Consider the following 16,739-nt stretch of genomic DNA (forward strand, 5'->3'; position numbering starts at 1 on the left):
GTACTCCGCCCCTAGACATCTTATCCCCTATCCAAAGGATAGGGGATAAGATGTCAGATCGCACAGAGCGAGTTTGTCACGCCACCTGCCATAGACTAGCATTAAGGGGACGGGCCGTGATGTCACGAGGGGCGGAGCCATGTCGTCACGCTGCTCCGTCCCCTGTATCGCCTGTCATTACGCACAGAGCAAACTCGCTCTGTGCATTAATGATAGCTCGGTGGCGCAGCGGCGATCCCGGGGGTCCCCAGCAGCGGGACTCCTGCGATCTGACATCTTATCCCCTATCCTTTGGATAGGGGATAAGATGTCTAGGGGCTGAGTACCCCTTTAAGGACAAAGCCCATTATGACCTTAAGGACCAGAGCATTTTTTGCACATCTGACCACTGTCACTTTAAATGGGCACTGTCAGATACAAAAACTTTTGATATGTTGTAAAGCATGTTTAACCAATAGGTTTTGCAATTGCTTTCATGAGAAAATGTATAGTATTTCATACTGAAAAAGCCAGTCAAACAACTGCCCCCCCTGCCTGCTTGGACACATACTAGTCCTGCTGTGTCCATGCGTCATCACCTATGTCATAGACACACTTCCTTGATTGACAGCTGTGAGCGCAGGGCTCACAGCTGGAGGAAAGATCCTCCCACTGTCAGCTTGTGTCCCGCTACGGTCAGTGAGGATAAGCTGGAAGTTGTAGATTTGCTAATGCTAGGGGAGATGTGAGCAGTCAGCATACTGAGGGAGGGGGCGGAGACCTGCACAGTGAGGCCACATCCCCTCCCTTTGAGAAGAACTCCGACTAGTGAGCTAAATTAAAAGTGTAATAAAAAAAAATGAGATGTACATGGTCAGGATTAGGTACTGAGTGATATATTTAAAAAATATATATTTTTGTTGGATCTGACGGGTACGCTTTAAGCATTAATAACTCTGGGATGTTTTTACTTGTGAATTGAATTCCGAGACTGTTTTTACAGGACATATTGTACTTTAACATATTGGTAAATTTTCGTCGATACTTGCATAATTTCTTGATAAAAAATTCCCAAATTTCATGAAAAATTAGAAAGTTTAGCATTTTTTCTAACTATGAGGCTCTCTGCTTGTAAGGAAAATAGACATACCAAATAAATGATATATTGATTCACATATACAATATGTCAACTTTATGTTTGCATCATAAAGTTGACATGTTTTTACTTTTGGAAGACATTAGAGGGCTTCAAAGTTCAGCAGCAATTTTCAAGTTTTTCAAAATCTGAATTTTTCAGGGACCAGCTCAGTTTTTAAGTGGATTTGAAGGGCCTTCATATTAAAAAACCCCCATAAATGACCCCATTATAAAAACTGCACCTCTCAAAGTATTCAAAATCACATTCAGAAAGTTTGTTAACCTTTTAGGTGTTTCACAGGAATAGCAGCAAATTGAAGGAGAAAATTAAAAATCTGCATATTTTACACTAACATGTTCTTGTAGACCCAGTTTTTTAATTTTTACAAGGGGTAAAAGCAAACTACAACTCCCAGCATGCCCTTTGGCTGTCCGGGCATGCTGGAGGTTTGCTACTTAGTGTTTCGCAACCAGTGTGCCTCCAGCTGTTTCAAAACTACAACTCCCAGCATGTACGGTCTCTCAGTGCATGCTGGGAGTTGTAGTTTGCAACAGCTGGAGGCACACTGGTTGCGAAACACTGAGTTAGGTAACAAACTGTTTCGCAAACCAGTGTGCCTTCAGCTGTTGCAAAACTACAACTCTCAGCATGTAGTGGCAGCCGAAGGGAATGCTGAGACTTGTAGTTAAGCAACAGCTGGAGGCATACTACTAAAACTCCCAGCATGCCCTTTGGCTGCCCATGCATACTGGGGGTTGTAGTTATGCAACAGCTGGAAGCTGGGACCCCCCGCAGCAGGAGTCCTGATTCGTCGTCCGGTAACGGAATCAGGACGATCGTGAGGTGGCACCAGTGCTACCTCACTCCTGCTGCGTCTCGGACGGCACCTATCACCCCTTTTTTCCGCATCACCGGGGACCCAATTGACCCGGAATCACTGATCTGAATTGATCGGCGATTTGCACGGTGTGAATTATTTCAGCAGGCGTCCTGGTCCGGACGTCAGGGTGTACCTGTACACCTTGTGTCCTTAACGGGTCAAGCATATTCATCCAAAACAGCATATGTGAGAACAGACAGAGAGGACCTTGCTCCCAGTCTCTATTCTAGTTTATCCCAAAGGTGTTCGGTGGAGTTGAGGTAAAGGCTCTGAGTGGGCTAGGCAAGTTCTTCCACACCAGATTCACCCAACAATAACTTTATAGACCTTGTTTTGAGTTGTGGGGCACAGTAATGCTGAAACTAAAAATGATCTTTCACAAATGGGTCACCCAAAACTGCAAGCGTACAAATGTCCAAAATGTCTTGGTATGCTGAAGCATTAAGATTTCCCTTTAATGAACTAGGGGGCCAAAATAAATCACTAAAAAACAACCCCATAGCATTTTTCCCTCCTCTACTATACAGCTGGCACAATGCAGTCAAGCAGGTAACATTTTCTTTGCATTCGCCAGACCCAGACTTATCCACTAAACGAGTCAGCACTGTAACTTAAATGGTCACTGTCAGAATCCAAAACACTTTATAATGTTGTGTATCTTGACAAAACATTAACCTTTCTAATATACTTTATAAAACATGTATATCTCCTTTTTATAGAAAAGGATATTTTTTTGTACTCACTGTAAAATCTCTTTCTCATAGCCTTCATTGGGGAACACAACAAACAACCTGACCAGGAACCGTAAATGGGTGGGTGATGTTCCCAATTGAAGGCTGCGAGAAAGAGATTTTACGGTAAGTAAAAAAAAAAAATCTCCTTTTCTCTGTCGCTTCATTAGGGAACCATTGGGGTACCAAAGCAGGAAAAACAACCGCCAGAGAATAAAAGGACAGCCCAGAGACGGAGCCATATCCCTTTGTATAAGAAAGCGGACGAGGCCCAGAGGAAACCGGAATCCGGAAACCAACAACCCAGAAACCCTCACAAAACATAAAGGGTGAGCTAGGATCCCAAAGGCAGAAATTGTGCAGAAAATGAGGTCCAACAGCCAACCAAAAACGGCAATAAACAGTCACCCCTGAGGCCTGCAGGGCCAAACCTGTCCTGGCAGCGGAGAACACTTCTAAAGAAAGGACAGAAGACATGGGACCACCTAGGCAAAACGGGAAAGAGATTGTGCCGGAGACACTCGAAGGGAGAGCACTGTCAGGAGGCCAGTAACAGTAGGACAGCCCAGACTCAGTCCACAGACCCAAGGCCATCCCGTTAAAAACCGGGTGGAAGAGAGATTCCGAGAGTACGCTGCAAAGCTAAGAGAGCGGGAAAGGGCCTGCGACAAAGGTGGACTACACCCGTCCAAGATGCGTGAAGCGGCCAGACTGGGCAACCTGAGCAACCTGCAGGCCCACAACCCCAAGAACTCCACACTGGGCCCCTTCTACTCTGGAGGGAGAAGGAGGAAGTAAACAGGCTGGTGGGGAGGAGCAGAATCATCTGGACCACCAGAGCAGCCGCCCAGAGGAACAGAGAATCCCAGAGCCAAAAAGAAATGGAGGGACCCTGGAGCCCCGAACCCGGTGAGAGGGAGAACCTCAAGCCAGAGCGAAACACTGCAGCTTATGAGCACCTAGGCAAGAACAGGCGACGGAGCGGTGAACAGAAACTGCCTCCCACAGAGAAATGGAGGAGAGGAATGAGACCGGAACCCCACCAAAGCCAGCGACAAGAACCTCCGGAACGGTGGAAGAATCAGTAAAACCACCCCGGAGAATGAGGCATGGAAAGGCCACCTGGAAGAAAGCCCAAGGCAAGGCGGGCCTTACAGGCAGAATACTGAAGGGAAGGATCCCAAATGAACTGGGGCCGCCAGGGGGAAAAAAGTGACATACACCTAGGGAAAATAGCAGGCAAGGGGAAAAAAAGGCACTGCTACCTGTAAAGTCACCATGCTGTCCTGTCCTTGCAGTCACAAGAGACTAGGTGGCCAGAACGGAATGGCAGACCGAGAGTAACATCCCAGAACGACCAGTCCCAAGAGGGAGACAGAGGGGACCCAGCGAGATGTCAACCAGCCGAAAAGACAAGGCGAGGTAACAGAAGACCTGTCCAGGGTACTGGAGCGAGCCCACCCAGACTGTTGGGTAAGCTCAGTGTAACGGGTCTCGGCAGGTGGTGGATCCTCTGGGTCTGTGTGGATGATGACGTGAGCCATGCCAGGGAGCAGAGTCTAAGGTGCAGGGAACCAAAGGAGAAGCTGATAATTAAAGACAGGGTGCAGGTGTGAACACTTAAATGAGCACTGGCACTTTAAAAAGGAAGAGCTAGGAGGCAGGGGCACGCACGCCGGGGCTGCGAGGACACGGAGAGGCGGAAGATGAGGGAGGTGAGTGACGGGCTGGGATTCACATGTGGGCGCGTCCCGCAATGTGAATCCCAGCCCCGCCGGCAGCGGGGACATGAGCAAAGAGCGCTCAGGGCCAGCATGTCCGGCTGGAGTGCAGGCATTACAGAGGGGGAGACCAAAGGAGGGGTCTCCCCCTCTTCTTTGGAGTTCAGAGAGTTCCCCACTACATGAGACCAGGGGGTTTCTGGAATGGGCAGAGGCTGTAAGGAACTTGCAGGCTTATGTCGTGGAGTCCTCCGTCTTCTAAGGCGACCAACTGGCAAGGAAGAATGTCCCCAATTTAAGATTTCACCCGATTTCCAGTCAAGTTGTGGAGAATGAGGTTGAAGCCAAGGAAGACCAAGAAGAAGCACCCTAGTACAATTTGGTAGCACATAGAACTTCATTTTTTCCTTATGCAAATTTCCTACTTGCATGACGAGGGGTTCAGTGCGAATTTGCCCCTCACAGTTGATTTTGTCCATTAAGAAAAGAGATGTAGAAGGGCTTGGTAAGATGCGTCACTGGAAGACTGTGTTTATGGACCTGGGAGGCACCAATGAAGTTACCAGCAGAACCGAAGTCCAAAAGAGCAGAAGCGATGAAAGACGTCTTGGCAGAGGAAAATACTTGAACCGGGGTGGTCAAGCGAGGAGAGGTAAAATTAACATCTAGGGAAGCCACTCCTACTTGTCCAAGTTAAGAGTGTTCTCCCGAACGCGGAGGACGTATAGAACAGTTTTTGAGAAAGTGTGCTGTACTGGCACAATATAAGCACAAATTCTCATTGCGTCGACTGGATTTTTCCTGCTGTGTTAAAGGGGTACTCCCCCCCCCCTAGACATCTTATCCCCTATCCTTTGGATAAATATCTGATAGCGGGGGTCCCGCCGCTGGGGACCCCCGCATTCTACCAGGCGTTACCCACCTGTAACGGCTTCCGGAACCGCTGGAGGCCCTCAGGCTAATACCATCCCAACCACGGGGACGTAAGATCATGATGTCACAACTCCGCCCCGTGTGACGTCACACCCCGCCCCCTCAATGCAAGTCTATGGGAGGTGGCGTGACAATGGAGTGGTCCCAGCCCTTGATCTCTTCAGCTCAGATTGTTTCTTTTTTCATTTTCAATTGTTTTTAATATTTTAATATTCTCCTTCCTTTTATTTTCAGCTGGCGGCGGTCATCCATCCATTTCTTCTCAGTTGGCGTTGTATCATTTGGCCCCCCTTTGTGGGGGCATATAATTTATTTCTACTACTGAATAAACTCTGTACATTTCTATGATTCATTTAACTCAACGCTGGATTGAATGTCCGTGCTTGGTTCACCTTGTTTAGGCTGCACTGATGTACCATTGTGTTTGGGTATTGATATATGTTTCCTGATTTGTGGCTTGTCTACATGACTTGAACGTTACAGCGTGTCCCTGGCTGGGTCACCCTTTTCAGGGCAATATTGAGATATTATTGTTTTTAGGCATTGACATTTTTTCCTTGATATATGTGGTCTGCTCATATGACCAAAACACTTTGACTTACAGTTTTTGCAGCTTTTTTCTTCCAATCAGTTTTTCACCTTACGATGGTGTAATTCATTGTGGTAAGTATTAAAGTCTTATTTCTTCACTTTAGCACTGACTAAGCACCTCTCTCTCTCACTTGCACTCCCGGTGTTGGTTCACTTTTACTTAGTTATTTTTCTTTTTGCACTTTGGCACCCCCCTTTATTATTTTCCCTGGGGTACCCCTAACTGTGTGAATCACAGTGGTGAATTATTCTTCACCAGTGGGGCACGGCCTCTTTTTGAAGCTGTGCACGCCTGTGTGAACATATATAGTGTTATTTTTTATGCACATGGACTTACCATTCAAATGGTTTGCACTACACACATACATCACATTACACATTTTTTTCTATCCACATTGTTCCACTTTTTTCTTACTTACACAATTCTCATCATTGCAGCCATTCACACATCTCATACAATCATGTTCTTTATCATTTACTTATTTTCTACATTCACCATCTATTCTAATTGTGTTTTTTTATATTTCTTTATATTCACCATAATCACGATACCTTCTATACTTGGGTACTCCCAATATAATTTTTCTCTTTATACACTGATAATTATGTTAATATTGTATCTTAGGTCATCCACATGCTTCCGCTACAGCTGTGAGCAGTCTGATATGTTATATATGCCTGAGACCTGGTGGCCAATGTTGCTGTCCAACTCCATGTCTCGGGGATATTTCCTCAGTTACTGCACTAGAGCTGCAATATTGTCCCTCGGTGGCTCCCGTCAGTTCTGCGCTGCGGTCACGTGATCACGTGACTGCGGGTAGTTCCCTTAGCATTGCTACGCTGGTCCGGCGTTGATGCGCACTGTTGTCTCCGCCCACTCCGACTCACGTGACTTGGCCAACCTCGGCTGCGTCATGAATTGAAGACCGGATGTTTATCTTCTTCAAACCGCATGAGGTAAATAGGCAATCACCGGGCGTCCTTGTTTTGTCCTGTTGCGGCGCCAATGTGGCGCGCAGCAATGACGTCCTTCTACATCTCTTTCCTATTCCGCCGTCAGCTGACTGTTACGCCGAGCGCTCCGGGTCCCCGCTCCTCCCCGGAGCGCTCGCTGCGTTTAACTTGTCGCAGCGTCCCGGTCAGACCCGCTGACTGGGAGCGCTGCGCTAGTGTCTCTGGCGGGGATGCGACCCGCGATGCGGGACGCACCCGCTCGCGGTTCGCATCCCAGCCTTCTTACCCGACCTGTTCCCCGTTTGTTCAGTCCCGGCGCGCGGCCCCGCTCCTTAGGGCGCGCGCGCTCCGGCTCTCTGCGATTTAAGGGGCCAGTGCGCCACTGATTGGCGCCTGGCCCAATTAGTACTTTCACCTGTGCCCTAGCCTATATTACCTCACTTCCCCTTCCCAGCATCGCCGGATCTTGTTGCCATTGTGCCAGTGAAAGCGTTCCTTGTATGTGCCAAGCGAGTGTTCCAGACCTTCTGCCGTTGCCCTGACTACGATCCTTGCTTCCTGCCCTGACCTTCTGCTACGTCCGACCTTGCTCTTGCCTAATCCCTTGTACCGTGCCTATCTCAGCCGTCAGTCGGGGTTGAGTCGCTATCAGGTGGAACGACCTGGGGGTTACCTGCCGCAGCAAGTCCATCCCGCTTTGTGGCGGGCTCTGGTGAATACCAGTAACCCCTTAGACTACGTTCCCCTGGTACGGCCCACGTCATCACCCCACTGACACAGAGGATCCACCACCAGTATCCTCACAGTACCCGGATCCTGACGCTGACATTCAGGGCCTTTACTGATTGGCCAAAATGCTACATAAATAATAGGCAGGTTCCCTCATTGACCACACCACCGTCGAAACTTATTGCGAAACGTATATATACTCACTTCTTCTAACCACTAACCTCTGGTAACTCAGATACAGTCCTACATAGATCATCATAGCACTTTAGCCTCCCTAAAGCCCATCAATCCAAATTGTGATTTGTGCACTTTTTACTTGGCACCTTCCTATGCTGCTATCTGTGTACTTTTATGTAATATCCTGGTATGCACTTTATCTATGATATTTACTCTGTCTACTTTTATATATATATATGTAATTTTTCTTGCATGGCCATCCATGTTTTTTTCTTGTCCTGCGGACTAGTATCTTTGGAAATCTGACCATATTGATGTTTTTAACTGCTTTTATCATGTTTGTTATGAATTGTGTGTTCATATTCTTCAATAAAGTTTGATTCTTTTGATCCATATAAACGCATTTTTTTCTCTTTGGTTGCTAATATAGCGTTGGGTCTGTGACCATTTTGGGATTTATTTTGTATTGCCCCATAGGCGCCTATAACATTACATACACTGATCTTTTGTACAGATCACTGTCATGTATTAACACGTCTGTGATCAAGTGTTATCGGCGCTTAACTGCTCTTGCCTGGATCTCAGGCACGGAGCAGTCATTCGCCGCTCGGACACAGAGGAGGCAGGTAGGGTCCCTCCCGCTGTCCTGTAAGCTGTTCGGGACGCCGCACTTTCACAGCGGCAGTCCCGAACAGCCCGACTGAGCAGGCGGGATAGTTTCACTTCACTTCAGATGCAACGGTCAGCTTTTTTTTTTCTCTCTTTCTTTCTTTTTATAAGCATAACATACATACATAAAACAAAAAAACAAATAAAATGTATGAGCAGTTCCTACACCTGGACCAAAGAAGAAGGTCCACCAAGAAGATTACAGAAAAGAACAGAATAAGAAATACATCTACTAATCCACTGATACAATTCTTCCAGTCTAGACGAATTTTCCACAGGGAATTACCTAATCTGTTTCTATATCATTTCCCCCCCCCCCCCTATAGCCCCCCCTTATTTTCTCTCTCTCTCTACCCAATTTCTAAACTATCTGAGCTGTTCAGGGTAGAATCTAGTTTATTCTCATAAAACTCTTCCCATAGCCTCCACTTTTGCTTATATAAGCTAAAAGTTGACATGTTTTGTGCAATTAACCCCTCCATCTTGTAATTCCTATGCACAGTTGTTATTAATTCATAAATAGTAGGTATTACATCAGATTTCAATCTTTGTGCTATCTGGGAATGGGCCACAAACAGAATATGTGTTACTACAATTAATTCAAAATTAGGCAAATTATTAGTTGTTAAAGATAGAAGTGCCCCTTCAGGGCTTCTATTTACCGGGTGACCCACAATATTCTCCAATAAAGAAAAAATCCGTTTCTAGTATTTCTGAATCTCCTGACACTCCCACCAGATATGAAAAAAATATCCAACTTCTATTTTACATCTCCAACAAAATTTTTAAAAATTAGTTGAGATTTGGTTAAGTCGATATGCTACCCAGTGCCATCTATACATTATTATATTTTCCTTGTTATATCTAAGTGGTTGGAGCATCTAGAAACTTCAGATGGTAAGCTAAAAACTAAATACCATTCCTCCACTGAGAAATTACGACCTAGATCTTTTTCCCAAGCTTTTTGAAATGGAAAAGTATCTATTTTTTTTTTTAACAATATCCGGGAGTCCCATCCTGCCCAATGCAATTGGTGTATATAATATGCTGCCCGCTATTCTAGCATTTTGACCTTTCCATATATAATTCCTTATAATAGCTTGTAATTGATTCATAACTTTCACAGAGTAAAGGATAGGTAAGTTTTGAAATATATATATATATATATATATATATATATATATATATATATATATATAAAATCGTGGGCAAGATAAACATCTTTACCACAGAGATTCGACCTATCCAAGACATTGGAAATTTGAGTTTGAATCAATACCGTATTTATCGGTATACCAAGCAACGGCCTATAACACGCACCCTCATTTTACCAAAGATATTTGGGTAAAAAAAAGCCATGGGAAGAGAAGCGGTGCCGGCAATGGGGTAACGGTGCCGATAGCCAGGGGGAGAGAAGGGGCAGCGGCACCCATTGCCGGCACCGCTGCCTCCCCCATCCCCGGTTGTATAATTACCTGTTGCCGGGATCGGGTCCGTGCTGCTTCTGGCCTCGGGTGTGGCGTCCCCTACGTTGTTGCTATGCGCTGCGAGACGCAATGACGAGTGACGTCTTCAACGTGACGTCACTCGTCATTGGGCCGCGCCACGCAGTGCATAGCAATGACGCAGGGGACGCCACACCGGAGGCCAGAAGCAGCGCGGACCCGACCCCGGCAACAGGTAATTATACAACCGGAGATGGGGGAGGCAACGGGGCAGCGGCGCCGGCAGTCTCTGGACCCCAGGACAGGCAGGGGCAGAAAAGCTGGCAGGTCTCTGAATCCTGCAAAAGCTGCTGCAGTTCAGTGATTTAAAGCGCCTGCTTTAAATCATTGAACTGCAGTGGCTTATCGGCGTATAACACACAGATAGACTTTAGGCTAAAAAATTTAGCCTAAAAAATGCGTGTTATACGCAGATAAATACAGTATTTTCTTTAAAGGGGTACTCCGCCCCTAGACATCTTATCCCCTATCCAAAGGATAGGGGATAAGATGTCAGATCGCCGGGGTCCCGCTGCTGGGGGCCCCAGGGATCGCTGCTGCAGCACCCCGCTATCATTACTGCACAGAGTGAGATCGCTCTGCACGTAATGACGGGCAATACAGGGGCCGGAGCATCATTACATCACAGCTACGCCCCTCGTGACGTCGCGGCCCGCCCCCGTCAATACGAGTCTATGGGAGGGGGCGTGGCGCCCTGCCATAGACTTGCATTAAGGGGACGGGCCGTGATATCATGAGGGGCGGAGCCATGACGTCACGCTGCTCCGGCCCCTGTATCGCCCGTCATTACGCACAGAGCGAACTCGCTCTGTGCAGTAATGATGGCGGGGTGCTGTAGCGGCGATCCCTGGGGTCCCCAGCAGCGGGACCGCGGCGATCTAACATCTTATCCCCTATCCTTTGGATAGGGGATAAGATGCCAGGGGCGGAGTACCCCTTTAATGAGGGAAATAAGGGGATAGTAAGTAATACTATTTTCTGCCCATTTTAATGTATAACTAGTTGTTAAGTGACTCCTAAGGGTATCTGTAATTAATATTGGAAGTGCTACTGATTTTCCAATGTTAACTTTGTAGTAACTAACGTCGGAAAATAGTTTGATGAGATTCATAACGGATGGAAGCGAGATATGCGGTGAAGTTAATACTATCAGAACCTCGTCTGCAAATAATCCTATGTCTCCTATTTTTATTCGTGATATTTCAGATGATTTACGTATGTATTCTGCTAAGGGTTCAATGAATAAAGTAAATAACAAGGGGGAAAGGGGGCACCCTTGTCTTGTTCCGTTATGGATTTTTAATGGCTTTGATAAGGCCCCAAATGTAAATACCTTTGCAGATGGTTCTGAATACATTTCCATAGTTGCCTTAATAAATTCAGGGGGGAGGTGATATTTCCACATGACTGCTTCTAAATATCCCCAATGTACACGGTCGAATGCCTTCTTCGCATCCAAAAAAGGGAGCAGATAAGGCAATCGACCACATTTTGCCCTTGCCATGATATCCATAAACCGCCTCGTTCCATCTGAAGTCTTTCTCCCTTTAACAAACCCAACTTGATCAGGGTGAATAATGTTAGGTAGTACTTCCGCTAATCATAGCACTAGAATTTTTTAATAAACTTTAAGGTCAGTATTTAATAAGGAAATTGGCCTGCAATTTATTTGGCATATCGGGGGTTTCCCAGGCTTAGGAATAGCAATAATAGTTGCCTCTAGCATTTCCACGGGTATTTTGCCTAATTCTTGAATTTCCCTACACTATTCAGTGAGCTGAGATGAGATGAGATTATTTTAATATGAGTTTTATATAAATCGTTAATAAGCCCGTCAGGGCCTGGGGCTTTCCCGGTTTTCAAACCTTTAATAACGTGTGATACTTCTCATTCTGTGATTGATCTTGATAAATTATGAATATGAAGTGGTGATAGAGATTTTGTTCTTATTCCTGCAAGGTAGCTGAGGGTATAGGATGATTAGTTTGGGTGTCTTCCGATATATTGTAAAGTGTTGAATAATAAGTCGAGAATGTATCTGCTATGGCTTGAGGGTCATAGCTCCTGGATCCGTCTAGATTTTTTAAAAAGGTAATTCTGGCTTTATCTTCTCTAGATTTAATTTGCCAGGCTAAATGTGCTCCTGCCTTATTAGATTGCCAATATGTCTGCAGCTTGAGTTTTTTCAGAGCCACATTATATTTATAGCGTTCTTTGCTCTAATGTTTCTTTTTTTATTGTGGGCTGTTTGATTTATTAAATGGCCTCTTAGGTTTTCTTTAAAAGCACACCAAAGTGTGGAGTGCTTAGAGACACTTCCAAGGTTATGACTAAAAAAATAATTCATATTATTAGCGAAGTTCTCTTTCAAATCTGGATGTGTAACTATATAAGAATTAGCTCTCCAGATATTTCCAGATTTTATACAGGGCATCACCGCGATCGGTGATGTTCTGTATTAGTCGCGGGTCCCGGCGGTTGATGGCCGCTGGGACCGACCCTATATGACTGCGTGACCCCGCGGGAGCCGGCGGAAGACGTAAATATACGTCCTTCGTCGTTAAGGAGTTAAAAGCAGTATGGATGTACAACATAGGGAAGTGCGGCTTCAAGATTCTTCTGGCAAGATCACAATAACAATGTTACCATCCTCTCATCCCCAAAGACACTGAGTGGACAGAAATTGCCTGAATCAGTGTATGCGACCTTATCTGCATGATGATTGAACCGTGTAAAAGGTTATAATCTACTAGACTGGCACTACTATGTGCACATATTGGCACATCCAAAAGAGCTCTAAGTAAGCAGATTGTTGGGGTATGCCAGAAAAATTGTCTGGATGCTTACAGTTAGAGCAGCTGACATGAATTTTGCAACAGTGTACGGTCTTCTTAACAATATTAAGAATATACCTAAATATGCAAGACTTAAATGGGCAGTGTCGGATATAAAAACTTTTGATATGTGGTAAAGCATGCAAAACCAATAGGTTTTGCAATTGCTTTCATAAAAATTTTTCAGTATTTCATACTGAAAAAGCCAGTCAAACAACTGCCCCCCTGCCTCCTGGGAGATACATACTAGTCCTACTGTGTCCACTTGTCATCACCTACGTCATGGACCCACTTCATGACTGACAGGTCTGCTGCTGCTTGTGTGCTCCTGTGGAGAGAATGGGAGGGGCAGAAGCACAGGCTCCCTCACTGTCTGCTGTGTGAAGAGAATAGGGGAGGGGCAGAAGCACACTGCTGCCGTGACTGAGCAGGAGACAGAAGACTGAATGGAGGATTTCTTTGTTTAAAAAGTAAGTGTCCCTGCATGTATATATGTGTGTATATATCTGTGAATATACAAAGGGAATGTGTGTAACAGGAGGGACTACAATCATATGCTTCCAGCTGTTGCAAAACTACAACTCCATGCCTGCACAGCCAAATGATGTGTTGGTATGATGGGAGTTGTGGTTTTGCAACAAGTGGAGGAACATAGCCTGCAGCAACACTACTGAAAATCAGTTTTATCAATCATATGCCTCCAACTGTTGAACTACAACTCATAGGATGTGTGGGCATGCTGGGAGCTGTAGTTTTGCAAAAGCTGTAGGCACACAGTGTGTGTGTGTGTGTGTGTGTGTGTGTGTAGAATAAAACCAGAGAAGAAAGGGTTACCGCTCACAGAGCAGTGAGGGAGGGGGAGTGATCATCACAAAGAGGACCCGCCCCCTGCTGTAAATGAAAAGTACTTTCACTTTGCAATCACTCCAAGTAAATAAAGTGAATTCTAAGAGAAATATTGATCAAAGACAAGGTCATATTGGTCATAAACATGTACATGATCAGGATGAGATACTGAGCAACATATAAAAGTTTAGTTTTTTTGGGTGATCTGACAGGTACCCTTTAAGAAAATTTCTGTTTATCAAAATTACTGAAATCACTAAAAGCAGATAAAATTTATCTGAAACAACAATATGAAGATAAAATCATAAAAAGGAAATCTTACCACCTGCATCTAAAATTTGTTTACCCATAGCTGACCTGCAAAGTATAACAAGGGATGGTAAAATACAGCGTAACACAAAACAGAGTTGTCTTGTCAATTTCGCTAAAAAACGGTGATTCAAATAAAAATGTGGTATTATCTTTGGGGGCAACATCATTGATAGAAGTTAGTAAGCTAACACCTAACAGTAAAATGAGTGGCAAATGGTTTACACTGATCTTGTTTAATGACTTTCTATGTAACTTTTAAAAGATAAACATTCACAGGATGCTAAACCATAATGGACATTGCACGTATCACACAAATACAGTAAATTGCTAAATTACTTGAATAACCACCATGACCACAGAGTACCCATCTTTTGATGGCTAATGTCAGAAGGATAATACACCATGTCACAATACTCACACCATCTCATATGACAATAAGGTCAATGGACTCCAATGGCCTCCACTGTCACTTCTATCTACAGTGGGGATCAAAAGTTTGGGCACCCCAGGTAAAAATTTGTATTAATGTGCATAAAGAAGCCAAGGAAAGATGGAAAAATCGCCAAAAGGCATCAAATTGCAGATTAGACATTCTTATAATATGTCAACAAAAGTTAGATTTTATTTCCATCACTTACACTTTCAAAATAACAGAAAACAAAAAAATGGCGTATGCAAAAGTTTGGGCACCCTGCAGAATTTATAGCATGCACTGCCCCTTTTGCAAAGCTGAGACCTGCCAGTGTCATGGATTGTTTTCAATCATCATCTAGGAAGACCAGGTGATGTCAATCTCAAAGGTTTTAAATGCCCAGACTCATCTGACCTTGCCCCAACAATCAGCACCATGGGTTCTTCCAAGCAGTTGTCTAGAAATCTGAAACGGAAAAAAGTTGACGTTCACAAAGCTGGAGAAGGCTATAAAGAAGATAGCAAAACGTTTTCAGATGTCAATACCCTCTGTTCGGAATGTAATTAAGAAATGGCAGTCATCAGGAACAGTGGAAGTTAAAGCAATATCTGGAAGACCAAGAAAAATAGACAGAACAGCTCGCAGGATTGTGAGAAAAACTATTCAAAACCCACGTTTAACTGCACAATCCCTCCAGAAACATCTGGCAGACACTGGAGTTGTGGTACACTATTCCACTATAAAGAGATACTAGTACAAATATGGTCTTCATGGAACAGTCATCAGAAGAAAACTTCTTCTATGTCCTCACCACAAATATCAGCATTTGAACTTTGCAAATGAACATATAGACATGCCTTATGCATTCTGGAAACAAGTTCTGTGGACCGATGAAGGTAAAAGTGAACTTTTTGGCCGGAATGAGCATAGGTACGTTTGGAGAAGAAGGGGAACAGAATTTAATGAAAAGAACCTCTGTCCAACTGTTAAGCATGGGGGTGGATCAATCATGCTTTGGGGTTGTATTGCAGCCAGTGGCACAGGGAACATCTCACGAGTAGAAGGAAAAATGGATTCAATAAAATTTCAGCAAATTTTAAAAGCTAACTTGATGCCATCTGTGAAAAAGCTGAAGTTAAAGAGAGGATGGCTTCTACAAATGGATAATGATCCTAAAACACACCACGGAATCCACGGGGGATTACATCAAGAGGCGTAAACTGAAGGTTTTGCCATGGCCTTCACAATCTCCTGACCTCAACATAATTGAAAATCTATGGATAGACCTTAAAAGAGCAGTGCGTGACAGACAGCCCAGACATCTCAAAGAACTGGAAGACTTTTGTAATGAAGAATGGGCAAAGATACCTAAAACCAGAATTGAAAGACTCTTGGCTGGCTACAAAAAGCGTTTACAAGCTGTGATACTTGCCAAAGGGGGCAGTACAAGATATTAACTCTGCAGGGTGTCCAAACTTTTGCAGATACCAATTTATTGTTTTCTGTTATTTTAAAAGTGTAAATGATGGAAATAAAATCTAACTTTCATTGACATATTATAAGAATGTCTGATCTGTAATTTGATGCCTTTTGGAGATTTTTCCATCTTTCCTTGGCTTCTTTATGCACATTAATACAAATTTTTACCTGGGGTGCCCAAACTTTTGATCCCCACTGTATATGAAGCAGAGAAAATTAATGCAGTGCTACTTTCAAGAAGTGCTAACCCAAACAAGTAGAATGACCCTGGGGAGGGGAAATGGAAAGTTGGGCCCAATGTAAACATTTCCACAAAGGGGTGTACTCTTTTTTTTGTTAAGATTGTGTGTTGAGTTATTTTGAGTGGACACACCATTAAACAATCGCTTACAGGTAGTGCACAGTGTCATTTCCTCAGTGTTGTCACATGAAAAGATATAATAAAATATACAATATATGAGGGGCATACTCACTTTTTTATGTACAAACTCACTGTCCACTTTATTAACCCCTTAAGGACTCAGCCCATTTTGGCCTTAAGGACTCAGACAATTTAATTTTTACGTTTTCATTTTTTCCTCCTCGCCTTCTAAAAATCATAACTCTTTTATATTTTCATCCACAGACTAGTATGAGGGCTTGTTTTTTGCGCGACCAGTTGTCCTTTGTAATGACATAACTCATTATATCATAAAATGTATGGCGCAACCAAAAAACACTATTTTTGTGGGGAAATTAAAACGAAAAACGCAATTTTGCTAATTTTGGAAGGTTTCGTTTTCACGCCGTACAATTTATGGTAAAAATGACATGTGTTCTTTATTCTGAGGGTCAATACGATTAAAATGA

General features: G+C 44.1%; 1 protein-coding gene across 9 annotated transcripts in view; it reads right to left on the minus strand.

The window, feature by feature from the left end:
- The window catches only part of SYCP2 (synaptonemal complex protein 2), a 266,941-nt gene that overhangs the window by 204,779 nt on the left and 45,423 nt on the right, over window positions 1–16,739 (minus strand). For all 9 annotated transcript variants that reach the window (XM_056548745.1, XM_056548746.1, XM_056548744.1 and 6 more), the window contains exon 9: window positions 14,010–14,044. In XM_056548745.1, coding sequence (XP_056404720.1) covers window positions 14,010–14,044 — 35 coding nt within the window. The remainder of the gene's footprint in view (window positions 1–14,009; window positions 14,045–16,739) is intronic.

This window comes from Hyla sarda, chromosome 12 (assembly GCF_029499605.1).
Source record: "Hyla sarda isolate aHylSar1 chromosome 12, aHylSar1.hap1, whole genome shotgun sequence".
NCBI lineage: Eukaryota > Metazoa > Chordata > Amphibia > Anura > Hylidae > Hyla > Hyla sarda.